This window comes from Clupea harengus, chromosome 9, assembly GCF_900700415.2.
Source record: "Clupea harengus chromosome 9, Ch_v2.0.2, whole genome shotgun sequence".
NCBI classification, from domain to species: domain Eukaryota; kingdom Metazoa; phylum Chordata; class Actinopteri; order Clupeiformes; family Clupeidae; genus Clupea; species Clupea harengus.
This window is the reverse complement of record NC_045160.1, coordinates 20539076-20551312: the sequence shown is the minus strand read 5'-3', so window position 1 is coordinate 20551312 and position 12237 is coordinate 20539076. Positions and strand designations below refer to the sequence as shown.

At 39.5% G+C, this 12237-nt stretch overlaps 1 protein-coding gene across 1 annotated transcript; it reads right to left on the bottom strand.

Moving 5' to 3' along the window:
• Nucleotides 1-309: 309 nt before the first annotated feature.
• LOC116221750 (caspase recruitment domain-containing protein 8-like) lies at nucleotides 310-11541 on the bottom strand. Its single transcript, XM_031572887.1, has 3 exons — nucleotides 11432-11541; nucleotides 10679-10810; nucleotides 310-589 (listed from the first exon to the last, which is right to left on the bottom strand). The coding sequence occupies exons 1-3, from the start codon at nucleotides 11539-11541 to the stop codon at nucleotides 310-312; spliced, it is 522 nt and encodes a 173-aa protein (XP_031428747.1).
• Nucleotides 11542-12237: the final 696 nt, after the last annotated feature.

Below are 12237 nucleotides of genomic sequence, written 5' to 3'. Positions count from 1 at the left end.
ACCATAATTATTCTAAATAGGAGTGGAGAAGCTTGTCTACTCTTTTCCAATAGTCGGTTGGAGGAGGCAGTGTGAGCATTATGCTAATAAAATTGCAGGATGTTCATTTTAATTACAGAAATTATGGTTTGTAATGGCTGTGGGTTTATTAATCGTTTAGTAATTTGATTACTTAACAAAAGCTTTTTAACCCATGTTCAATGTATTCATATATTTGTATTTCAATTAATTATACGTAACTATTGCATGTTGCTGTGTCTGTCGCATAAAGTACTTTGCTTTTAATCAAACTTGACATTAACCATGACATTAGCGTTCCAGATCCTTCACCAGGTATGGGTCAGCCTCTTTTAGAACTTTGTAGAACACTTGCTGGGCTGGGACTCCTTTGTTTTGTATCATGGTGAGCAGAACCAAGTTCCGTTCCGCACTGGTGCTTTTGCTCATCACCTCCTCCCGCTCCTGGTCATTAAGAACCTTCCTCTCCTGGAATTTGCTTAGAATGGGGTTGAGAGAGGGAAGACGTTGTTCCAGAGCCACCTTGTGCTTTAAGAAAAAATCTTTTCCTGAAGAAGCCAGGGGCAGGGAACTGTTGTAGAGAAGAGAAGAGCAGAGAGAGTATGCCTAATCACTGTAGGCATCCACTTTATTTCTCTTCCTAATTGGATGCAAATTAATCCAAGTGAATGAGACCATGTGTGTGTGTGATGTATAGGGATGATAACTTCTATGGTGCATATGAGATCCCATGATCATATGACTGTGGTTGGGTTTATAAAACTATGGAACACTTGAGATCTCATGGTCATATTACTGGTAGGGTTGAAGAACACTCAACATACAGATCCTGTGACCATGTGACTGTGGTTGGGTTGTTGTCTATGGTAAATTTAAACTCTATGGTCTTATGATCATATGACTGGTAGGGTTGATAAACACTTGAACATATGAGAGCCTATGATCATGTGACAGTGATATGAGATTTTACTATCATGTGACTGTGGTTGTGCTGATAAAGTCTATGGTGCATATTAGGGATGGGCATTCGATTAAATTGTCTTAATCGATCGTCGGGAGAATTAACGATCGATTTTCGATTAATCATTAATATTTTTATATTAAAATTCACTATTTATAGGCTATATTAAAATGCAGTGAAAATAGAAAAAACACAGCGTGTTTCCTCATTGAGATATTTATTACAAGATGAACAACTCTTGTGGCAGTTAAACTTACAAGATGGACAACTCTTGTGGCAGTTAAACGGGATCCGTTCAATGGTTACACTTGAAAATATGCGCTGCTGTACTCTTAAGCAGCGGAGCCGACAGCTAGAAGCCGGTGCTCATAAACACAACTGACCTTCGTTTTTTTTTCTCTCTAACTAATTAATCTCACATTTTGAAATTCATTCATCTAGATTCATCGTGATTAAAAGTTTGTTTTCTTTCAAAGACTAAATCTTATAAATTAACGAGTAATCACTTCATTCATTATTTTAGACACTGTTGTTTAATTGTATTTTGTTCGTGCTCTCTCGCCATCAGCCAAGGAATGTATGCGAGACACAATGGTGCCCCTCGACGGTAAATCGTAAGAATTGTCCCCTGAAGCAATTCGAATCACCTCAGTCAGCCCACCGTCTTCAACTATGTTGATGGGCCGACAGTCACCCGCAACCTAAACTGCTACAGCGTTGGTAACCTTTTCACGGACTGGTCTAGTTAATTTCCTAGAGAAGTCGTGGAGTGTGGGTTGGCGACCATCTAACCTGGGACTGCTTTCTGTCGGGTGCTTTGCATTAAGGTGATAACTTAAAGATGAGCTGCTTCTGTGATAGCTACATTCAGCTTGACAAATGCTACATACAACTTTAGTTTTGTCGATTGTTCTGTCATTTTGCCTCTTAAACAGAAACTTTCCGCCCAACAATCCCTCAGCTCTCTCCATCTTCAACTACCGTCTCGGTCTCTTCTATCTAGCAGACAAGGGGCGGTTTCGTGCCACGGGTCAACGCGCACCGGAAGTAAACAAAGTTGCGTTAACTGCGTTCAAATATTTGATTGCATTAATCTCCGCCACAATAATCTCATAGAATAACGCGTTAACTTTGACAGCCCTAAAATAAATAAATTACACGCACACTACGCAACAGAACATGCATTAGTTTTAATCGATGAAAAAATAATTTCATCGAGGAAATTCTTAATGATCAATTAATCGATCGTCGATTAATTATGCCCATCCCTAGTGCATATAGGTGGTGGGCCGAAGCCTCGTATCTGTTCAACTATGCAATTTCATTTACGAGGAACTAAATTTCTAAAGTTGGGATGATTATGTTATTTTTAACGATAAACCAGTTGTTGCCAGCAAAATGTTCCACAGAATTTGTCAAAACCATAGTGTAAAAGTTTGTTAAACTCGCCTGCAAACACAGTTGCCTACTAAATAAATCGAACCAATAACACGATGTTATACTGGCGTACGAACATTATTAACTAATCAGATGCAGCCATATTGACACTTGTTTCACTGATTACTCAGCTGTTGGTAATATTGACATATTTTACTGTAGCCGTGACAGCTCCAACACATTGAAACGGAGTTAAACGGAGATGTGTTGTAATTAATAATTTGATCAGTATAAGGTCAATTTAAAACATGTTTGTTTTCTAAACCGTCTTTTTCATACGTGAGTGATGGTGTAAATAGTTTTAGTTCGCTAACGAGCCGTAGTTTGTACTATATAGGCTTGCCTACTGTTAGCTATGCTATTGCATAATACCTCATTAACCTTTTCTCTTTCAAGTTTAATCAACGTTATTCACCTTGTATGGGGTAGATGGTAGACTCATAAACCACGCAACACAAAACGTATCTGTTCAAGAAAGTTCAAATGCCCGGGATATGTTTTCAGAATCAGAATCAGGTTTTATTGGCCAAGTAAGTTTGCACAAACAAGGAATTTGACTTGGTAAAGTGTGCTGTTGGATGTGACAACAGTCGCCAAAGAAACCCAGATATACAATTGCATTCAATTCCAAAAGATTTAGGGAATGACTGATCTGTTAAGTGAAATGCAGCACGTTGATACAATCGTGAATAATTATGACCTGTGATCACATACCAGAGGAGGCTCTTCCATTGAGGAAACGGAGGAAGGACCTCCCCAAACTTTTTGAGAATTTATTTTTTCAATTGAACTGACTAAACTTCTTTAAAAATGCTGTTTGATATCAGTAGTTAATACTATGCATATCACATATTCGTTTCCCTGAATTAAAATTACAATAGCACCCCCTATCGTAACCAGAAATTATTGCACGGAGCGTTGTCCTCCCTTTTGCCCCTATTGAGATCAATGGGTTCGGTCTCTGATACTGGCGGCTCGTGGGGCTCATTCACTTACATTGCCGAAGGAAGGAAAGACCTCCCTAGCGTCTGAGTCTGCGCCAACATCGCTTAACCAATAAACAACGGATTTGGCGTTGGAGGGAAGGGATTAGACATTGAGGGCCTCATTTACTAACATTGCGACCGCAGCTTAATCTGCGCTTTTGCCAAACCGCATATACTGCACGGTATTTTTCCGTGGTATTTAGAACCTTGTAGTAATCAGCGCCTAACCCCGCCCATTAGTGTTATTTAGCACTCTGCTAAAATAGGGAAGAAAGAGCCTGGGTGTTCCTGCCACCATGGATGATGAGTTTAAATTAGAATTAGAGCTTTTGGCTCACGAGGTTACAGCAAACTAACCCGGATAAATATAGAAACTCATAAATATTTCTCCATTTAGCCCCTCCGTCCACATTAAAAGTTGTGATCACTTTGAATTCATTTTGTTGGTGAGCTGATTTTGGGGAATTAAACTTTTCAGCAAACATTGAGTTTCTGGGTTATCATGGTTACCCCTCAGGGTGCCTGTGCAGTTTCATATTAATGAGTTTATGTTGTATGTAATTAGTGTACTTCGAGTACAAGTAATTTTCCTGAATAGATACACGTTACTCCTACGCAGAAGGTGTGCACTGTACTTGGTGTGCTTGAACTATGAGTGAAAATACCCTTTAAACCATACAATAAGCGGCGATTCTGGGTAAGACGTGGCCGAACTTTTCCTGAACAGCTCCCAACAAATTCTATTTGTTTGTATGCCTATTAAATGATATATCAAATATAAACATAACAAAAAAAAAACATTTCTGATGTTCGTATTTTTCAAAGTTCTCGCAGGCACATAGTTTTCATTTAGCAGCTGATATGTCATGCTAAAACACCTCTTGTTTCGTTATTAATAGATAATTAGGCGCACTTTACGCATCTCCTCCCATCTCTTTGCGATGAACACCCACTTCCCCACACCCACTTCCCAGGAGCGGTAATCTGCGCTTTTACTCAGGTGCGCCTCCTTTGGAAATACGGTTTTATGTCTTTACCCGCTATTTTACGCCTGAAATGGGCGCAATCCTGTTAGTTAATGAGGCCCTAAGAGCGAAAGAAGTTACCTGGCTCGACCATTCTGCTGTAGGATATCGATAGAACTTCACCCTTGGATTGTTGTAGAAATATTGAAAATAAAGAGATGTACAATGGGGAACGAAGACATTGTACATGTTTTATAGAACAAACCGGGTTCTACATTTAGCTACAGAGAGAAGGTTAGTATCAAAACAACAGGGAGACCACTTCCAAAAATCCAAGTCACTAAACCCAATGGTAAAACCGCTGCCGGTAATGCTAACTGGTATGCGAAATACGCATGGCTCACTGGTACAAACAATCGGCTATAGGCCTACTGTTTTGTTTAAATCGTTCATAGGCCTATTGTTAGTCTGAATGTTCTTGTTCAGCTGACATTCTGAATGGAAATTGTTAATGCATGTTTCAGAACGCAATGTGTTTCGTATCTATTCTAATTAGCCTACATTGTCACTTGGGCATTGGCCTCATATTAGGCTACTTTGAGTGATAGCTGTAATAATCTGAGCATCAATTATAGGAAGTTTTTATTTTTGCAATTTTAGAGAACAAAGGTAATTTACTCAGGGTTTGTACTTTTTCCGTAGGCCTATTTGTTTTATATAGGCTTAAAACATCTGCTAAGACAGACACATAGCCTAAACATAAAAATATATTTCTGTTTAATATTAAACTTAGTCAAAGTCAGTCCACCCCTAAGTGATCAATGCACATTGACCAACATTCTGAAACATCCATTAACATCCACATTTGCCACAAACAATGTTAGGCTTAAAGCCCATGTTAATAGTAGCGAAATAATGTTCTTTTACTTGTTGCCTTTGTTACTTGTTGTTTAATATTGTGGAAAGGATGTTAGTGAATGATTCAGAGCATGATGCATTTTAAATGGCATCACTTTTGGTCTTGTGTCTTAATTTTTCTTAAAACAATTGCAGCTGAAAATAAAAGTAGTCAAATAATAACCAATAGCTTTGGGTAATTGAGAGGGGAAATAGGCCCAATGATAGGCCCAGAATTTTGTATTTAGTTTTTCAAATCAAGAGTAGGCCTCATTTGACTAATTGGCTTTGCATCCTTTCCTTCTGGCCTTGTCTAGTCCAAAGACATGCTGCCCACCAGCTTTCAAAGTACAACGGTGCCACACTGGTGGCTTTGTATCAATTTTACCCCTGCCTGCTGTTTTGTACTGTAGTTCACAAAAACACCCTGAAACAACTTGTATCTCACATACTTATGCCACCAACAGAATAAGCAGGCCAATGGCAACCAATCGCGCAGTCCTTCCTCCCTCATTTTAAAAACCACCAGCCGCCACTGTCACATACATATTTTTTGTCTCCAGATGCTATATCTTGGTGTCGTTCACCCATCCTGCAACTGCATATTGATAGGCATTTGTACTCTTGAAAACTCCAGTGTATGGGGATGGATTATGTACAACGATAAATGTAAATGTCGGGAAAAGAAAGTCGGGGCTTTAAGGGACAAAATAAAATTGAAGTTAATAAGTATGGATCGCAGCCAATAATCAATGCATTTTACAAATATCGCTGTCTTTCTGTCTCATTTAGATGTGCTATCAGCTACATCTCGCTAGCTATTAGCACTCTAGCTTGCTCAGGAGAGTTTAGCCTTGATAAGACACAGTAATTATTTACGATTGTATCAACGCCAAATACGGCTCTTCAGAATGTTAGAAAATGTGCCAACTAAATCCTCAGCATTCAAACAGGAAACACAACGTTAGCTACAAAGTTTAATTTCTCAAAATCAGCTCACCAATAAAAAGTAGTCAAGGGTTCAAAGTAGGGATGCACCGATACCGATACCAGTATCGGGGCGGATACTTCGTTAAAACACTCGTACTCGTTTTGAATTGCCCATACCAAGCACCGATACCACTCAACAGTATTTCACTGCATCAAACTGGTCAGGCTATGCAGACACAAAATGTGATTTGTTGTCCTACCTGACCTACCACTCTCTGCCAGACTAGTAAGTAGCGTATTTGCCGTCTTGTGTTGCACTTGCTTGATGTTTGACTGTGTTAGGAAAGTTTGTCATAGTGTCAAAGTATTTCAGTATACAGGTTTCGCTAAATTTAGCCGCTAGCATCTCGTTAGCGATTAGCAATTCCGTTGTGCTGCCTTAACGGCGATTTGGGCTCATTTTAAGATAAATGACGACGACAGGAGTAAGGCACAGTGTAAGATCTGCACTGCTACGGTGTCGAGGGGCGGAAAGGAAAGTACTTTGTTTAACACAAGCAATTTGATTAAACACCTGAAGACGCACCATAGTGCTAAGTACACAGAGTTCACCGATGCTAGTGGCGCAAGACCGAAGCAACCAATCTTAACTGACGTCTTGCAAAAGAAAAAAACGCGCGTGCACGCACACACACAGAGAGAGAGAGAGAGAGAGAGAGAGAGAGGTAGAGAGAAAGACTTATAGTGCCACATAGGTTAAGTGATTGTTTGTGTACTTACGCAGGATACTCTTTTGATCCTTTTGTAACTGAAATGTGCTCTTGTGCTAATCCAGTAATAGTTCTGTTTAGTTCGGGTACTTTTTGTTAAGCAGACTGATTGATTAACTATGCAGCAAATTGAATTGCCTTTATCTGGTTATATTTGCATTTTGTCTAATGTGATGATATTGTCTGTTTGAAGGCTTTTTTTTGTTAAAACCAGAAAGCTCTGTTTATTTTTGGCTTGGGATAGCCTTCTGTTAATTTTGTACTATAGCCTTGACATAATCTGCAGAGGATAAAATAAAATCTGCCTCCAAATTAATTGCACTTTCATGGAGACCTAATCTAAGAAGTATCGGTATCGGCAAGTACACAAATAAAAATACTCATACTCGTATCGGTTTGTAAAAAAGTGGTATCGGTGCATCCCTAGTTCAAAGTGCTCACAACTACTTGTGGGTGATGTTAAATGGCTTCACATAGACATTAAACAATCCTGAGAGACATAATGGGACATCATAGAGCAGTCGTTCTCAAAGTGTGGTCCGCGGACCACTGGTAGTCCGCCAGTGCCCCGTAATGGTCCGCGACGGCCAAAAGTAAATTATTGCGACTTTTCTAACATACAACTCAGAACGAAGAGAACACAGTCAGTAGTAGCCTAATCTATTAAAGCGTTGCCTAATCTATTAACAAGGTCATGGATTGGTGGCTTAAGACAGGGACAATGAAAAGAACATTAAATGAGAAAGCCTCTGACACAGACAAGGAGAAGGTGCAACGGCGGGATGGTTCAGCCGCATTGGGCATCATCCCGCCGTGGAGCTGCATTCAAACAGCGTTTTTTTCTCCCGCTGCGGAAACAGCCAGATGATAACTATATTCTGTGTTGTGTGACGTTGGATAATGACAACTCTTAATTATGAAAAGTTGACTACTAGGATGGCTATATTAATGCCAGTCGGCTAGCCTACTGTTGGTAGTGAATTACGGCGGTCGGTCGCGTGGTCGGTATGCGCATCGTTGTGTTTACTGGTTGTGTTGTGTGATACATTGGCATGTCTGAGTGTGTGATTGGAGTATGAGGCTGTGAGCAAACTATAGTTTGTAAAATAACGCATGGAGCAGGGTTCCAGATGCTTTGCCTAGCGCATTGTCATATCTATAACTAGCCTACCGGTACGTAAAAAAGGAGAGCCCACCCGCGAAAATGATGTGCTACCCGCGAAAAAAACGAACAATTGTCTGGCGCCAGGTCTAGGTAGGTGGCCTGTTGTTCCGGGGATATACTATTTAGTTAGATGGTCCGCGAGTTTTTTTTTACTGGCTAAGTGGTCCTTGGTCTGAAAAAGTTTGAGAAACACTGTCATAGAGCAAGGGCTTACTCTGATATCAATATAATGTTAGTGAATGAGGGGGTAGAATTCCCCGCTCCCCCTTGCCCTTCTTGAACACTTTAATTTAAATCAAATTCCACTGCAAGGATATCAGAAAATTATCATTCATGGTACTCTGTCGTCAGGGGATCAATTAACAATTAGACTTAAATGTTTAGTGTTAGTATCCTCTCTGCTGCTCAACGGACTCTGGCTGTCATGTGCCTATTGTGTTTGTTTTGACATGTGCTCCTGGTGTTTTTGTTATGCTATGTGTGTTCTGTGTTGTTCTGAGACTCCGCCCCCACCTGCCCTCTGTCACTTCCTGGATTTTCCTGTCACCATCTACCACACCTGTCCTGTTAATCAGTCCACTTATTATCCTGATTAGTTTCTCCTGCCACTTGTTTGCTTCCCACCAATTACCTGTTTCCCCTCCAGTATTTAAGTTCAGTCTGCCCTTTGTTTCCTGTCTGATCGTCACAAACAGTCTGTGTAAAAGACTGCCTGTTTAAACCTGAGAACTGGAGTAGAACTCTCCTGCTTCTACCTTCCTATCTATAGGAAAAAAAATAAGTTGTTTTGTGTTTTTTCCTTCTGCCCTGCCTGCTCTGAATTTTTGGATCTTTTGTGTGTTTCTTTTTGGACTTTGGTTTTTTGATCTTTTGTGTGTTGCTTTTTTAGAATTTTTTCATTAACCTTTTGTAAAATAAAGTTTTAGATATATTATCTGCGTGAGAAGTTGTTTTGTGTTTTTTCCTTCTGCCCTGCCTGCTCTGAATTTTTGGATCTTTTGTGTGTTTCTTTTTGGACTTTGGTTTTTTGATCTTTTGTGTGTTGCTTTTTTAGAATTTTTTTATTAACCTTTTGTAAAATAAAGTTTTACACACATTTTGGGTCTGCAATTGGGTCTCTTTCCTGCAGAACGTAACATTTAGCGTCCATTGTCACACCACACATCACAATAACTAAACACTCTATACACCTGTTTGTGAGTGGATATGGAGTATATCTTTTTTTTAAAGATTTATTTTGGGGTTTTTATGCCTTTATTTGGATAGGACAGTGAAGATGTATGACAGGAAGCGAGGCGGAGAAGAGGTGGGGAGAGGACTGGGAAACAACATCAGGCCAGACTTGAACCTGTGTCCCCGCGGGCAATGAAGCCCGTAAATGAAAAAAGAAAAACATCTTACACATATTTTAATATAAAATTAAATACCCTAAATATGAAATTCAGCTATATGCCTTAAGACAGCTCCATGCCAAATTGTCTGTAGTATACTATAGAACAGAAAAAGTGTGCACATTACAAGTTTCTTTCCCAGTACAGTAAGTGAAACAACACCACATGAGATTACCACTAGAAGTGTCCTGCAACTCTGATGCTTATCCGTGGTGACATTTTTATGAACTTAACATTTACAGCACCGATTCTCCCTTGCTTTGAATATTAAGAAAATATCTTTAGCACATCGTATTCACCCCTAAGGATCCCCATATTCAAGAAATATTTGTTGGTTTGCCTGTCACAATACTGAATAAATAACTTTTGGGTGTGACAAATGTACCAATGCGTGATCAGTGGTACAGTGGATAGTGCTGTTGAACAACAAGTGGCTGATCTGGGTTGGATTCCTGGGCAATGCAAAATGCTATTGTATGTCACTTTGTATAAAAGTGTTTGTTATAGTTGTATTTGTGGGTCTCATTGATAGCCCATCACTTACATATACAGCGGTAATAGCGGGAAAATGTCTTCAGCGACAACTACATGTATATTTTTCCTTCATACATATACATTTTAATGCACTGTTGTTTGTATAGTTGTATAGTTTAGTTGGTAACAAGGCTGCAAACAAACCAGAAAACCGAATACATTTTCAGCAAAAATTATAGCATAATCTGCCATTGCATTTGTCTGTCAAAATAAAGAATCTTTCAGTCTACAATGATCTAAATTGTGCCCGCTTTTGAACTGAAAGTTTTTTTTGTTATCTAAATAACAAAATGTAAGTATCTAAATGTCGGCAAAATGTCGTTGCACAGAGTTTTGCTGGCGGTGAACATTGACTCAGAGATGCATCCAAAAATTTCAATAGAAGTGGTCATAGAATGCATTTTGTATCTAAGCAATGGAAACATATCCACAGTATAGTTCACATAGTCTAATGATATGGTGAATGTGTGAAGTGTTTTGAAAAAGTGTACATGGTATTGAAACAATGTGAAAATGATTGGAAAAAACTGTAAAACACGAGTGCAGTAAACAGTAAAGCTGTCTATTAGCAGTGTCAAAAAACAGGCATACACACAAAATATGGGCACAATATCACAATCTTACCTCACTCTCTGATTGGTGGAACCAGTAGAGGAGTCTTGAGAAGTCCGCCCAAACGGAGGGTCCAAGTGTCCCATAGTGGGGCTGCGAACTTTGTTCTGAGAGCGCTCCATTAGCAGGCCAGTCCCTGCTCCACTGGACAAAACACAGAAAAGAGGAGTTATTCCCCCAATACACTGCAATGACTGGTCAAAATAATCTCACCTATGCTAGGGTGATCATGCATCACGGTCAGATTTGCAGTGCCAACCATAAGGTACACTATCTGACTTGCTGTTGTTATCTTATGTTACGACCCTGGCGGATCTAGGCCCAGCCCCATGATATTTGCATGCCTGTTCTGTCTCCTCAGCAGGTAATGGGAAGCAGGTGTACAACAGGTGTACCCCATGATTGGATGGGCTACAAAAGCTTTGAGCAGATGGCAGTCGGGAGAGCATTGGATTGGAGCATTGGATTGGTCGTTGGATTGAGATTGGATTTGGGATACTCGTTGGTTTTGGATTGTCGTTGGTTTTGGATTATCGTCGTAGTTTGTTTATATTACCATTTAACTGACTTTACATTACATCTTTTGTTTCTCTTCACAACACTGACATTCACCACACGTTTGCCTATAATGAATAGATAAATATATATTTGTAACCCTTAATAAATAACATATTATTATTATTATTATTATCATAAATTCTGCGTGGCCTCCCCTTTATGTTTTGTGCATTGAGCCGGCACGTAACACTTATATCACAATCTTACCTCACTCTCTGATTGGTGGAACCAGTAGAGGAGTCTTGAGAAGTCCGCCCAAACGGAGGGTCCAATTGCCCCATAGTGGGGCTGCGAACTTTGTTCTGAGAGCGCTCCATTACTAGGCCAGTCCCTGTTCCACTGGACAAAACACAGAAAAGAGGAGTTTTTTACCCAATACACTGCATTGACTGGTCAAGGAAATCTCACCTATGCTAGGGTGATCATGCATCACGATCAGATTTGCAGTGCCAACCATAAGGTACAATATCTGACTTACTGTTGTTATCTTACATCACAATCTTACCTCACTCTCTGATTGGTGGAACCAGTTAAGGAATCTTGCAAACTGTAGGAGCCAAATCATAGGAAAATGCTTTGTTAATATTTTGCATTTGAATTTGTTCTGAGTGAACATCTGACAGTTAATTATGTAAAGTCTGTAATTAATGGTAAATGTTGATGGTGAATTGCTATTCGATAATGTAGATCCTGTGCTGCACATGTGACGTAAGTGATTAAAGGATGAGAATGTATGACTAGATCAGAGAGACATGTGTGTAGCTGAGAAGCATACAGCTTTTTAACCATCATCCGTCAGCGAATATTGAAGTTTTGCAATTATTAGTTTAGTTTGACATTGTGTATATGTACAACTACTACAAGTGTGGAGATTCTGTTCTTTGGTGAAGAAGAAAATAAAAGGCATCAAAGGTCAGTCATCTGGGTCTTATGAGTAGGAACTTTGGATAAAGAATGATAGAAATGCAAGCTAGCCCGGATATGAGTCAGAACAACCTTTCATCCTGCACACA

Excerpts from the sequence above, each read along its gene's own strand:
- LOC116221750 (XM_031572887.1), bottom strand. The coding sequence starts at position 11,541 with ATGGAGCGCTCTCAGAACAAAGTTCGCAGCCCCACTATGGGGCAATTG. Across the intron at positions 10,811-11,431 it reads TCCACCAATCAGAGAGTGAG|TGGAGCAGGGACTGGCCTGC; the intron begins GTAAGATTGTGA and ends TGTTTTGTCCAG. Across the intron at positions 590-10,678 it reads TCCACCAATCAGAGAGTGAG|TTCCCTGCCCCTGGCTTCTT; the intron begins GTAAGATTGTGA and ends TCTCTACAACAG.